This window comes from Parambassis ranga, chromosome 15, assembly GCF_900634625.1.
Source record: "Parambassis ranga chromosome 15, fParRan2.1, whole genome shotgun sequence".
Taxonomy (NCBI): Eukaryota; Metazoa; Chordata; class Actinopteri; family Ambassidae; genus Parambassis; species Parambassis ranga.
In genome coordinates, this window is record NC_041035.1 from 447,020 (window position 1) to 462,219 (window position 15,200).

Consider the following 15,200-nt stretch of genomic DNA (forward strand, 5'->3'; position numbering starts at 1 on the left):
TGATTTCTGGTTTCATTGCATTGTTAGGTTTTATTTCCATTTCCTCAGTGTTTCCTCACACTGCAAAACTTGGTAAAAGTGATGATGGTGTTTCTTATCCTGTTCTTTTATTTTAACCTTTACAATGAATAGAGGTGTGTGTGTGTTTGGCGCACACACGTGTGCGGTAAGCGGAGTGAGGGTTTGTGGGTTTAACTTTTCATTTTTTTAGATCTTCTGCACTTTGTGTTTTTGTATGAAAGGTGCTATATAAATATATTACTAAAGATTGATTGATTGATTGATGGACAGCAGCACGAGTGCACACATGACTTGACTGGATGGCATGTAGGGATGTGTGGGTATGTCTAATGTAATGTTCCTAACTGGCTATATTACTGTGGAACACACCAGGTGTGTATATCAACCAGTCACATACCGTAGTTACTGTTGTTGGTACATGAAGGATTCCACCAGGCACCTCATAAGAACATGAAGCAAGAGAGCAACAAGAGGACTCATCCTAATCATGACTGCCTTTTGCAATGATGTTAAAAATACATATATTTGAATGTGTCTGCAATAGACAACATATGAGTGTAACATAACATACAGGTTAGAAGGAGAGCTGTGGACGGACTATGACATACTCCATTCAAATATCAGGCTGACATCACCAGCACTTACTGCTTGGAGGAAGATGACACACACACACACACACACACACACACACACACACACACACACAGACACACACCCACACACACACACACACACACACACACACACAGACACACACACACACACACACACACACACACACACACACACACACACACAGACACGCACACACACACAGACACACACACAGACACACACACACACAGACACACACACGCACACACACAGACACACACACGCAGACACATACACACACACAGACACACACAGGTGCAATAAAGAGTTTTTGCCTTTCTGTAGGTTGAACTGAACATTTGGATCACTGTCAAACATTTGAAGGTCCCTAATTGTCATTGCACAATTACAGTCTTTCAAAATGTTATTTTTATTTAAAAGCTGAAACATATACCCACGTTAGAATTATATTTTATTATAGTATGATTTTTTATTTCCCTTTTATTGAGCGGTCTGACCTGTGTATAATGCCTATTCCTTGGTTCCTTGCCTTTTGCCGCTGTTACCTGTGTTTAGTTTTTCAGTCTTGTGTGTTTTCTCCAGTTTTTTTGACCTTGCTTGTTGCTTTTACATTTTTGACTACTTGCCTTACCCCAGTTTGTACTGTTGCAGTTCAGGTGGGCTGAATTTCATCACTCCTCTTTTGCATGTAACACAATCTGGACTGTCTTTTGTGACCTTTGTCTGTCTTTGTGGATTAGCTGACATAATTTCAAGATGACAAATTTTACAAAATGTTCCATCGTGACCCTACCCTACCCTACCCTACCCTACAGCTTATGACACACACTTTTCCTTAAAGCACCTTTGGTGAAATATAAAACATAACACCTTTAGTTACTAGAACTGTGGATTGTCGTCACATTTTTCTCCTCACAAAGATGGTTTTTTCATGTTTCAAAGTTTTAGGTATAAGCAGGACGTGCTGAAGGCACCCAGATAGCTGGGTCACATCAGAAAATAGTTTTTTTTACCTTTACCGTAGCTTAAGGAATTAAAGGCTCCGCTTTTGCAAGACTTTACCTAAAAGACAAACACACTGTGTTGCTGTCCACAGGGTCTCCCTAGTTTTTCCTCTATGGTGGACTTAATGGAGAAGACCGTGGACATCATGAAAAATAGATGTACACAGCAGGGGTACCCATCCTTGTGGATTAATCAAACATGTGAAATGGCCCTAACACCTGTTCTTATTGGGAAAAGGAAGTCTGTTTTTTCAATAAGAACATAAAAAACAAATCATTTTTCTTCTCGCTACACAGATAACATTGTCCAGTAACGGCTTTGACACTTGTACACCAAGGAAAACTTCAACAAAGGATTAGTCAACACAAAAGCAATGATGGGGATTACCCCATAGCTGTACAATGATGCTCACTATGGAATCTCTTCATTACATCTTTCAAGCAATGGAGGGTCAGGGGCAGCTCAAACACACTGCTGAAACATTCCTTTGCTGTTTTTTGATTTGTTGATTGTTGGTAGGGGAGTTGCTTTCTGGATGTCTCTGCTCCCTTTGATCTGTTTGATTAGCAGTGTCACAGTAAATGCTCAGTAAATGGATTCTTAGGAAATGTAATGTGGAAGTAAAGCACGGCGTGTTGGAAAGTAGCTGTCTTAGTATTTGAGCTAAAATTGCCACTAAAATGCTAAATGGAAATGGAAATCATCAATTGTTGAAAGAATCAATTCTGTTGTTTGAGAACAAAGCAGTCCAAGCTACTGTGTGGCAGCCACATTGTGGGATGGTAGCCTGGAGGCCTTAGGGGGCACAGACTACACAGGCTACTGGCTGTCTGACACAGTGGGTATAAGTCCTGATTTAAGTCTGTCTGGCCTCACTGCAGGAGTCAGGTTGACTTTAGGGGCCACACACACACCATTGGAGAAAGGAATCATTAATGTTATTGAGAGTGTTCAAAAACAGAATGAGCTAAGGCCATTATGCTGTACTCTGAGGACAGTAAAAGGAAAGCAGTGTGTGTTTTGTGACAGGTAATGTTAAGCCTGAACTCTAAAACAGGGGCCTGGGGATGCACTGGGACACAGGTCCTCTTTGAAAGGCCATCAGACAGGTAAAGAAAAGACGTCCTGCTGAGGTTTTTACTCCCTAAAACAAACAGAGGGGAGTCGTGCAACCTGCTTCACGTCCACTCAAATTAGCCTGCATCTCTGAGGTCTCTGTAGCACAGCTGCAGCAGGAATGTGGACTTTCCTGGCAGAGCTGGTGAAGGGGAGGGCGCTAGTTTCTGGGACCCATCCACAATGAATGACCACCTTCAAAATGTCACATACACGCGTGCACTGAAAAGACAATACGGCTGCAATTTGTATAACAGAGCGTCCACCCGATGCAGACATTTAACCCTGCTCCTTTCAGAGTCAGGAATGTGAGGAATTCCAGCCTGGCCATTTGATTGTAGAAAGGAGGGGTTCCATTCTGAAGAACAGAGGCCAGCGCTGGGAGTGATGGTTGGGCCCTGCTTTGATGCTTTTTCCCCTCTCTGTGTTTAGCCATGAGTGAAGACAAGTGTGAAAAGTTGGGGTGCTGCTTGGATGACGCCCCCTGTGCAGGATCCCCCATACTGTATATTGGTGACCAGGAGACTTCTTTGTCTTGCCGGTATATATATGCAAGACAAAGAAGTCTCAAATATATGAAAGACTTCATTGAGAGAAAAGAAAAAACATCTATAACAACCAATAACTTATTTCAAACTCACAGCAGCTCCACAGGAGCTTTACATATGACTCCCAGTCCTTTTGAGTGTTGCTATGCAAGACTGCTGTTAGCCTTTTGATGCCTGTTACTTTGTACTAAGCATCCAACTTCGCTGTATGTTGTCATCAGGTCAGCTGCTTGGCAGACTGAGGTCCCTTACAGCTAGTAAAGTATTGTACTTACAATTTGTGTGATCAGTTTCATAAAAAACTCATAGAAACCCTACACATCAGCCGTTTGTGTCACCGTGTTCATCTATGTTCTGGCCTTAGCAGGTGTCTCTTTTCTCAATGTGATATTATAGACAGCAGTTTGGTGCTTTTACTGTTTTGTCACAATGACAGTGTTCTGACCATGAGACAGAAATAATAACACATACATTGAATGATCATTTGAACTTAACTCACATGGTTTATCCCAAGACGTTTCATTGTGGGACTTAGAGACACAGACCAGAGAGTCAGGTTCAAACACTGTCTGGGGCTGCAGGTTCACAAAGTGTGACATACACTCCTACCCAAAGGGTCTGGTGATGGAAGCAGTTTGGTGGATTATGTGTTTGATATAAAAAGCACATATTTTGAATGTATCAGTGTTAACAAGAGTTAAAAAGCCACCAACAGTGCAAAAGCTAATGGCATCACCATCACCAATATGCCTACTCCGTTATTAACATTTTCCATATAATACAGGAAGCAGTTTTTGTGTCTGGCCCTTCGTCGTTTCAGGACAGCTCGTTTTCAGTGCAAAACTGGGAATTATCCCTCCTGTCACAGATATCCTTAAAAGAGCATGAAGTAGTTTCTTAAAGATGTTGCACCGCTCAAGCAGCTTCATTAGGTCCAACAGTTTGAAGCGGAAGCAGTTTAATGTGGTAGAGGACCCAAGTGGGTGGATCTGTGTGAAACTCACATGATAGAAGCTCTAAATGTCCAAATATTGACCGGTGTTGGTCTGTTGAAGCTCAGGTCTGTCTAATGACTAGTTAATAACTGTGGGACTGTGGTGGTGGGACTGGCTGACAACCCATTACTCTTACTGGACACATGTGACTGGGTCAGAAACATTCTGGGATTGGATGGACTCACTGCATTGTAAGTGGCAGAAAGATGATGTCTATGTCCACCACCTCTGTTAATTGAAGGATTTTCTAACGTAGACGGCATCCTTGTCCTCTTTTTTTAAATCACCTGTCTCTGTCTACATGTGTACATGTGTTCTTGAATGAATGAACTGCTGAGTCCTGTCCTGTAGAGCTGGCTCTCCTGTGGAGTGGCTGTTCCCTTACTTTGCTTCTTAGTGGGGTTTTGTCCTCAGGGTGTAACAGTTTACATCTTAGAGTAGTCTTGGGTCTAAAGTGGACTGGGATGTGGTGGTTAATGAAGATCCTCCGCAGTGTCTGTCACACTCCTGAAACGTGTGGGATGACGATGTTCTTTCTGTCTTTGCTTATGTGTTGTTGCTCCTTCTTCTTTCCTCTGCCATGGTGTTCCAGTGTGTGGTGGGAATCAAACAGAAAGTACTGGTCTGTGTGAGTGGGTTTCCTGTACACCTCCACATTGAGGCTTCTGTCCTTCTCAACGTGGATCCATCCATCCATCTTCTAGACCTGCTTTGTCCTGTGGCACAGGGTCACGGGGGGCTGGATCCATTCCCAGCTATCGACAGGCAATAGGCGGCACACCCTGGACAGGCTGCCAGTCCATCGCAGGGTCAAAGTGGATCCTTCATCAACATGTCTTCAAAATTGAATTTTAGGTTCCCCTCACTTTGGACCCTACCTGCTTCCATGGTCATTTCAAACCAGTTTATCTTCTGGCTTTTTGGTCACAAGGGCCACATTTCTGCTGTGTGCAGATATAAACTAACCTTATTACATTCTGCATGGAAAAGTTACATTAATTTAACATTAATAAAACACATCTGGCATATTTTGTACACAGGGGTAAACCTGGCTGCAGTAGGCAGGTATTAGTGGCCTATTCATGGGTAATAAAGAAGCAAGTGAATGACTACATGATACAACCCCTCGAGACATGTAAGTCTTTGAAATGGCACATTTGCAGGACATCTATGCTAAGATCTATGCTTGAGCAACAGATGTTCCTGGGATTTCCCCCTGGGATCAATAAAGTATTTCTGATTCTGATTCTTATTAGTAACATTAAAAAGGTAAACGATCCGTTTGTGTTCTCTACAAAGCTGCCGAACCCTAACCCCTACAGTGTATATATAGTGTATATGCTTTTAGCTGAACACTTATAAAGCCTGATATGTTGTGCAGATCTCATCACTGTAGCATGTCAGAGTAGCTTCCTGACTTACCGTTCCACATCCCAGATGCGAAGAGGGGAGAAGTTCTTACAGCATGCTGTGCCTGTTACAAAGGAACTGTACAGAGAAAGACAAAAGGGGACACACGGAGCTCAGATGTGTAAATGATTATTTTTCTCTCAGGTAGATGAAAGTGACTAAAAAAAACATCATACAACAATCCTTATATCTCACCAAGAGCAACCAAGCAGTGTGCCAGATGATGTGGTAATCTCACCGAGGCTTTGTCTAACACTAAAGGAGGAAAACGTCTAGCCTTGCTATAGGAATTTACACATTATAATAAGAAGCCAAATAAACTCCTTGTGGTAAGAGCAGCATATCTAACAGACACGCACACACACACACACACACACACACACACACACACACACACGCCCCTGCCTCCATTCACCACACATTGTTTCCCAGAAGAAGAAAAGAGGACAAAACTACAACACTCATGATCCTTTGATTGGAGTGGCAGGTTGGAATTAGCAGCCTAGGTATGCATGCTGAATGCCATGCATATAGAGAGGTGGGGGAGCAGTGAAAGGAGAGGGGAGGAGCGCTGTGGGAGAGGGCTGACAGGGTGGTGTTTGGGTGTTAGAAGCTATGTAGAGGGTGGGGAGGCGACCAGGGGTGCTGGTGGTATGGGGGCTTCTATTGGGCTGGGCCTGAGACTGAGGACTTAGTGCCCTCCTACAGGGTTGACAGACAGGAGGGAGGGTCTGCCTTTTACACCACAGAAAGGTAGTTACTGACAAATGCTGTAGCCAGAATGAGAATACTGTAGATGGAGGTGCAACCAGTTTTAATGGTCCCCTCAAAACTAAAGAATTTGTGTAATAAGACTCCAACAATAGGCACACTGACACCTTCTGTAAAGCCCATGAACATGCTTCTAGCATGGCATTTTGCCATGATATGTCATTTAAAAATGAAGGCTGAAACAAGTGCTTTATAATGAGAAGAACCATCACAGTTTGTATACAAGTGAACTTCACATAGAACCATAATCACACGTTACAACTGCACAGAGGGATCCCCTTAGACTTTGCAGGATTCAGCCTTCTGGCCCTGAGCCACAGACCTTTGCTGGTGATTTGACCCAGTAAGAAAACAATAAAGGCCCAGAACAGACCTCCGGGGAACTCCACATTAGAACAGGCCCTCAAGGTGATGAGGACAGTACTGCCGTCAGTGTGGAACTATTTAAGTAACTGGTGGTTACTTAAATGTGGGCCAGGAATAGAAAGCTATGGATTTTACCCATCATGACACTACCACACTGAAATCCACCTAATCCATGCTCTACATAACAACGATGAAACCTCTGAAAGCAGAATGACAGCATATGTCTCTGTGTGTTGAGTGGAAACCAGTAGCTCCCTGCTGGGATACACACCCTCTAAGAGCTGACCCTGTGCTGTTGTCCAGTGTATTACTTTTACTTTTCCAAACAGTGATCTTTGTCTTCCGTTTGTGGAAGCTGATCTAATGGATGACTGAAGAGTTAACTGGAAAAGAAAAAGACAAAATGGCGATGCGGACAGGTTTGCTGTTAGTAGCATTGTATTTTGAGGGGTGACTAATAAGTGTGCCACCTACAACAAAGGGAACGCTAATCTGCCTCCATCTGCTACATTCAATATCAGGGTTTTATGTCTGCATTATTAACCTGACTGATATGATGCACAAGATTGTTATATATTGTCCTATTGCACTCCCAGAAAAGCCACGACTGGCTGGGCTCTAATATGAAACCAAGGGTGTGTGAATTCCAGTATGCACTTTGAATGGTGGTTTGAATGTAAAATGGGGTTTTCCTTGGAAACATCAAAATCTTTGATGTCTGGACTTTTACATGTTTATAATACACCCACATAAATAGCACCACATACAAGTGTAATACGAGTGTTCCCCCAGGACAGAAGCAACCAGAACTTGTAAACTAGAGGTCATGATGCAAACGTAATGCTTACAGACAGTCTTAAAAGGTAATCTCAGCCCTGAAATGGCCTCTTCGCCTTGGACACCACCAGAGCTATATTATACAGATGAATGATGCAGAGTAAATTATTAACATTAATACTGCTAATACTGATAGAAAGATGGTTAATGCAATTAACCATCTTTCTATCTGAGGCGGATTTCATGACTAGAATAAGATTTCACTTCTACTGTTGATGGAACTTTTGTCGACCACACGTTCTTCTCTCCAGTATGGATAGTGTAGCTGTTATTTCTTTGAGATGGACAGATATTATGGTATACCACGTGTTTAGTGTTAAATCTGATTGTTAGTACATTCCACACAAAATTTACCCTAAACATTAAACAATGAAAAACGTGCAATACATGGTCAGCATCAATATTTAGAGACATTCAAATCCTGACATATTCCTATCAAGGGTCCCGAACCAACCCTGCTACACAGTGCTCACTACAAACACTAGCATAACAGAAGGGGACTTGTGTGATGCTTGCCTCTCAGGTTCAAAGAGGCTACAGCCAACAATCTGCAGCTAAATAGTACATCTGAAAGCAGACGTCAGTTTATCACCGACAAATCCAACATCAAGGACAGATCCATCTTGCATCCCCTTTCTTCCTACAGCACTCACAGCCAGCCGGTTCAATGATCATTTTATATTATTATTATTATTATTATTATTAACAGTCTCACTGTTTGTACATGTTTCCTCAGATGCGATCCTCAGTCATTTCTTCACTGGCTCTGCCAACAGCGACATAGCTCCATCTTACAGTTAGCAGCTGACCAGTTTGGTAGTTAAACATATTGGGAAAATGGTTAAATTTATGGAGCAGCGAGAAGTGGGGTAAGTGGGGGGAAGGGGTTAAAACTAGTGGCAGCACAGGGTTGTAGTGGTGGGGGTCAGGACATCTAAGAGAGGCATAGAGGCAGCTGTCAAGCCTGTTAAGCAGCACGGCCCATTGGCAGGCCCCCAGTAATTAGTGTTGGGTAAACTCATTTATGGCCCAAATGGGTCGAGCAGGGCCGGGACCAGTATGCGCGGTGGCTGACCCCTGACCCTGCTGACACAGGATACAATAGGGCTACGGTCACACTCACTAACTGGACCCTATTACTCTCCATTACTCACATTACTCACCCCTCACTGGGCCATAGCATTGCCAGAGGAAAGCAGGGGGACACCATCTATACAATACAAAGAACCACTGCCCCCTCATCTCTCCGAGCTCCCTCACCCCTCTGAAGTGCCAAACAGGCCAGATCTAGGGTCAGAACTTGCACTGATATTATAGCCTGCTAAGGTCAGAGCCTCTCTCGCCTAATGTGGGGCAGGTTCCCCCTAAACACACACACACACACACACACACATCCATATATCTGACCAACAGTCATTCTCTTCTGCCTTGCTCAGTGCTCTCCCCCTCCCTCCACCTGACATCATTAGCTGCATGCTGGGTCCCTGGTGCCGTTTGGGTAACCTCATCAACTGGCTGTATTATCTAAGGGCTTGTGTGGCAGGCTTGCACAAACCACAGTAGGAAACCAGCTACCCCGACACAACCAACACAAACAGAAGCAGTAGTCATAGATAAGAAAAAACAGACATTACATGCACAAACTCATTCATGACAACACATGACCAGAGTATTTTCAAAGCTTCAAATATTTGGGTTCATTCTACATCCATCGCTTTGTCCTGTGCTACAGGGTGCCCAGGAGGCTGGAGACTATCCCGCCTGTCAGGGGGCATGAGGAGGACAGGTCAGCAGTCCTATCACCATTTTTTAACTAAATAATAGGCAATAATAAATAATTAGACATAAACATTCATATTAAGAAGGCACAGGGATGACTCAGACAGGCTGCCTGCGCCACTTGCAAGGTTTTTAAAGTGATTCAAATAGATAAACAACAACTAAATGCCTTATTATTATCATATCCTACAGCTTCTACAGCATTATGAAAATAGAAAGCATGGGTCATAAGAGGTTTAGCAAAAGACAACATATATAGTAGTGCTGAATGAAGTGCAAAAACAGTGACTGCAACAACATACGTAGTTAAAACATGATGCTAAGTGAGCTTTCAGTTTAGTAATCCAGCTTTTTTTTGCCTTGTGTTATGTTAAATGTGTATTTTTCTACCATAACCATAAGAAGACCACAGACTGCTGCTTGTGCTGTTTATAGAAGCATTTATCCCAAGGATTTGATTAATGATTGATGTCATCACTATCATTCTGACTTTGCATCCTGTGAACATTGTTCCTTACAAAAAGATTTGCACATGTGGGAATGATCAGGTTCTCTGCCATTTTGAAGGACGGGGGTTCCATCTGTGGAACCTGGCTTTGATGGATTTGTGACACAGTGAAACATGAATTCAGTTGTGGTTTTCATAGTGGTTTGACTTTTGTCTGGGTAGCCAAGACATCTCAGAGAACACAACATAAACTTTAGCGGGTCAGTATTTACCGAAGCTTGGGATTGAAAGAGCACTTACACATAAATGCAGAAGAACAGCCTACATCCTTGTAATGGGAATGTCAAGGCATTCTGCGCTGGGTGTTTCTGCTCTGCCCCATCGCCCCCCAACCTCACCTCCCATCAGACATAGGGTTGTTAATTTGTTGCGCTTGACCCCGAGCTTTGTGGCAGACGTGTATCTAGTTTGTTAAGAAGTGCTTTTATCTGGTTTCTAAATATGCCCGGGCTCTGAGGGTTATGACGCTTTTATATTGGTCTGGGAGGGAGACAATGGCCAAACAGTGCATGTGCTCCCCCTTAACACACAGTCACCATCACTCTCTGTTCCTCCTCTCACTTGCTGATTCTAGTCCTTACACACCAGTGCACGTGGGGAAACACTTCCTTAAAAACAAACATGCATTTTATCTTTCTAATTCACATACACTCACAAATACACACACATGCACACACACACAACTGGACGCTGTTGTCCTGTTTCCACCCCCTGTGGCCCTTTTGGATTCTGTTTGTGTCTCCTGTGTGTAGGGTCACCAGGACATTCCTCAGCTGGCCCCTCTGTTCAGCCGCCTGGAACAGACCGGGACTAAACGCCACCATCCACCCCAGACAGGCACATCTCAGAGAAAATGTACTTTAAATACTTTTCAATAGAAAATATGTTTAGGAAGAAATTAGAAGCGTTTATTGTCAAAGCGTTTAAATGTAATTGCTACTGCATACTGCAAATGTAATTTCTGTAAATTGGATCTCGTTTAATTTTAACTCAACTCCTTTTAAGTCAATCTGAAATGTGATAATCGTATTTTACGTTTTATTTATTCAGAGGCTCTGTAAGCTCAAAGAAGGTCTCAAAATGTCATAGTGAAAGTCATATGGCACACTTACTTTGGCCCTGTTCACACTGGAGAAAGTCAATCCAGCTAGAGTAGGATTGAATCCAGATAGTTTAAGCTGGATACGTTCAGACCTATTATCAAATCTGGCTATCACTCGCATGTCCGCACTCAATCCAGCTTAACCCGGCTTCTTTGTTGTCCTCCAAACCGCTAGGTGGCGCCTCGTAAAATTCAGAGTCCGTTCAGGCCGCGGTAAGATCGTGCATGCATGTGTTGTGGGTTTTTTTTCCCTGTGTCTTTCCTTCTTTCATTTTTTTAAGTTAAAAAACCCTTTTTCGTTTGTAGCCATGTGGAAAATAAACTCGGGGCAAAGCTGTCGCAGTTTGACGGATGTTTACACGCAGCTTTTGTACACGACCCGGACACTGTCCCTGTGAACCCGGAAGCATGACGTCACTAGCAGGATTCGCTAGCTGCATTTGTGTTCAGACCTGAGCCAGATTTAAGCCAATCCTGCTAGATCCACCTTCAAGAGCTGGATTGAAATCAATCCAGTATCTAGATTTGCGTTGTTCAGACTCAGAAAAAAAACAGATATATCTGGATACGCCTCAAATCCCGCTCTAGCCGGATTGAAAGTGTGAATGGGGGAATCTGAATTCAGCAACAGGCTGAATGAGCAGCAGTTGGTTCTGCATGCTCTAGGAGCCTGTTATTCAGGTTCAAAGACGTTTTATGTCTAACACTGAGGTTGAAAGGATTTTCTGGGAACTGCAGATACCTGTTAAGACGAGTGTTGATTGTTAATTATAGCAGGATGTATCACTACAGTACCTCAGACTCAGACTGTAAGACTGTGTAAAAGACGTTACACAAATAAAATGTACAACACAGACTCTCTGATTCTCTGACTTTGGCTTGCTGGTCTGAGGAAGGAACTTTTTCAGTCCGAGCTGGTTTAGATTCGATGTGTTATACATGACAGACTAAATTATATGGCATTCATGTAGTACATGAAAACAAGCTAAGGCCCAAGAACACCTGTATGAGTCCAGCGTGTAATGACTGGTCTTCATGTACTTTGTCTGTTTGTGTGTGACTTTGTTCATAGATGTAGTAAGCATGGGGCGTGGTGAGGTGTGTCTCTTCAGGGGAACGATGTCAGCCTGTAATGCATGTTTGCATGAGGCTATCTGTGTGTGTAAGGAATGTAAGTTGCATGTCTGTGTGTGTGTTTGTGTAATGAGGGGGTTCAGAGGGAGCTGTGATTATTCTCGCCTCCTGCGGTGTGGGTCCTCTGGCTCTGTGGGCCCCAGGGAAAGCGCCCTGTATTTAGCGTGTGGGAACTCACATTCTGCCCCCTTATCGCTGCATTGTTACAGCCTCGCTCTTTTCTTTTCTTTTTTTAACTAATTGAATTCTTGACTCCTGAACCAAAGGGACAGCTTGGGAGAGACCAAAGAGAAAGACGTGAATTTCTGGCTTTTTCTTGCGGTTGAGTGGGGTAGAGCAGTGGGGGTGAAATTGGAGTGTGTGAGATTGGGTGGCGGCGGTAGTGGCAGTGGGGGTATAGTCAGAAAGGACTGGCTCAGGCTGGCTGGGTGGCTGCTTTGGCGTCACCCTGTACTTACTGGAGGTCAAAGGTCTTCCTCCCCTGGTGGTGGTGAGAAAGTTGCGAATTGGGGACGGTTTATCCAACAACCATTTTCTCCTTTTGGAAACTTTCAAAGGCGCTTTGGCCCCTGCAACATCTTTGTAGTTGTGCTTGAGGAATTCTAGACAAAACAATTCAAACCCCCCTGCCTGTTCTCACCTCTCTTCAGGGAAGCTTCTCCCTCCACTGACTCTGCCCACCCCCTCCTTCTCTGCACTGGTCAGTGTAGCGTACCCCCATGCCAAACCTCACCCCAGCTGCAGGTCAGGATACCCACCTTGTCTGGTGGGAAATGGGCATGTTGAGCATCGAAGTGAGATTAACAGACATATTCTTGCCTTTATAGTCAAGTCCGGTTTCAATGGTTTAACTTGACCTGTAAATAAAAATGTTGGTCTCCCTGATTATGCACATTTCATATCGGAAATCCTGCTGACTGCTGCTCCTTTTTCAGGAATATTATAGTAAAAACGGAAGAAGCCTCAATGGCTAGAATAGTATGAGTATGAGGTGTATGAGGTGAGCTACATCAACAGTTCAGTAAAAATACACAGACAGCTAATGTCAAGCCTCACACAAGCATGGAAGGGGAACAGAGCATTAAGATTGTAACCACATAATCAATGTGTAGCAGCATTCCTTTCAACCTGATTATTTAACATTTAATGCTTTTAGTACAAAGTAGTGTGATAGTGTACTAGATGGTTTGTTACTGGGACTGCCAAAGAAATGTCAAAATAAAAAGTCTCTGTCACAGGAAATAGTCACACAGTCCTACACAGCAGCCTACAACCCTACCCTGTTTTATTCCAATACCTAACCGTACCAGTGGAATGTCTAACACCGATTACAAGTGAAAAATGACATGGAGCTCAGTCGCAACTGTTATGAAGCACTTTACCAAAACAAAGCCATGATGGCATAAGGCAGATCTGAATCCAGGTGCACACTGTGTTAACTGTGCTTTGTCAAATAATAATCACTATCTGCAATAATACAACTGTAGCATCCATTTATGTCACTAAAGCACTTACAGACATAAACATGGTAACATTGTAATTTCAGCAGGTCCTGTGACAAATGAAGTCTGTAAGGGTAACACCAGTTAAATCCAGGTCTGTACCTAACTGCTACTGGTAACTTGGTGTCCTGCAAACACTACGGCCTGCAGACAACCCAAAAATGACCAGGGGAACACGTACTCTGATTGGGAGAGATGACATCTATCACTTTTTGAAGGTTAGTGTTTTATCTGCAAATGCATAACAACAGCTGGAATGGGGGGGCTAGGAAAAAGGACACAGCAGCAGTCCTATGTGATACTGTTGGTGTACAGTCTGACCACTGGTGGGACATAGGCTGTACAACAGGACATATCCGCTATGATTGACAGCTTGGCCAACATCCTCCTCTCACACCGAAGGACCTCAGTCTCCTTAGGAGGCGGAGGCGACTCTGGCCCTGTGTTGTCTGACCAGTCCAGTTTATTGTTGATTTGAACACCCAGGTACCGAAGTGTAGAAAGTGAGCAGAGAAGGAGAGTGCACCCTCTGAAGCCCTGTAGCTTTCCTGGCCTTGATTCTCTGGAGCTCTACTCTCACCTGATCCACTGCAATGATGATTTTATTTCTAGTTCTTTATTTTACCTAAAAGCGAGCAAAATGTTTTGGATGATGTAAGGAAAGAAAGAACAGCCCCTGTAGCACAGCTACCAGGTTGACAATCAGTAATAATACATTTCTGAATTTTTTAACCAATAAAACTGTAAATATAAAAGACAAACTTCAAGCAAGCTATCCTGACAACACCGGCAGGCATATTCCTAGCAGTTAGACAAAGTCAAAGTATATATACTTTATATAATATAACTAAGAACTAAACAATTAAGGAAAATACACTCAACAAAAATATAAACGCAACACTTTTGTTTTTGCTCCCATGTTTCATGAGATGGACTTGAAGATCTAAACTTCATTCCAGATACACAATATTACCATTCCTCTCAAACATTGTTTACAAATCTGTCTAAATGTGTGATAGTGAGCACTTCTGCTTTGCTGAGATAATCCATCCCACCTCACAGGTGTGCCACATCAAGATGCTGATCTGACATCATGATTAGTGCACAGGTGTACCTCAAACTGCCCACAATAAAAGGCCACCCTGAAATGTGCATTTTGTTTCTGCTTTATTGGCGGTCTGGGGACTCAGAACCAGTCAGTATCTGGTGTGACCACCATTTGCCTCATGCAGTGCAACACATCTTCTTCGCATAGAGTTTATCAGATTGTCTATTGTGGCCTGTGGAATGTTGGTCCACTCCTCTTCAATGGCTGTGCGAAGTTGCTGGATATTAGTGGGAACTGGTGCACGCTGTCGTATACGCCGGTCAAGCACATCCCAAACATGTTCGATGGGTGACATGTCCGGTGAGTATGCTGGCCATGCAAGAACTGGGACATTTTCAGCTTCCAAGAATTGTGTACAGATCCTTGCAACATGGGGCCGTGCA

At 43.3% G+C, this 15,200-nt stretch overlaps 1 protein-coding gene across 1 annotated transcript in view; it reads right to left on the reverse strand.

The window, feature by feature from the left end:
• fbxw4 (F-box and WD repeat domain containing 4) overlaps positions 1–15,200 on the reverse strand; it is a 36,451-nt gene that overhangs the window by 12,669 nt on the left and 8,582 nt on the right. The window contains exon 6 of the mRNA XM_028423233.1: positions 5,723–5,788. Within this exon, the coding sequence (XP_028279034.1) occupies positions 5,723–5,788 (66 nt within the window). The remainder of the gene's footprint in view (positions 1–5,722; positions 5,789–15,200) is intronic.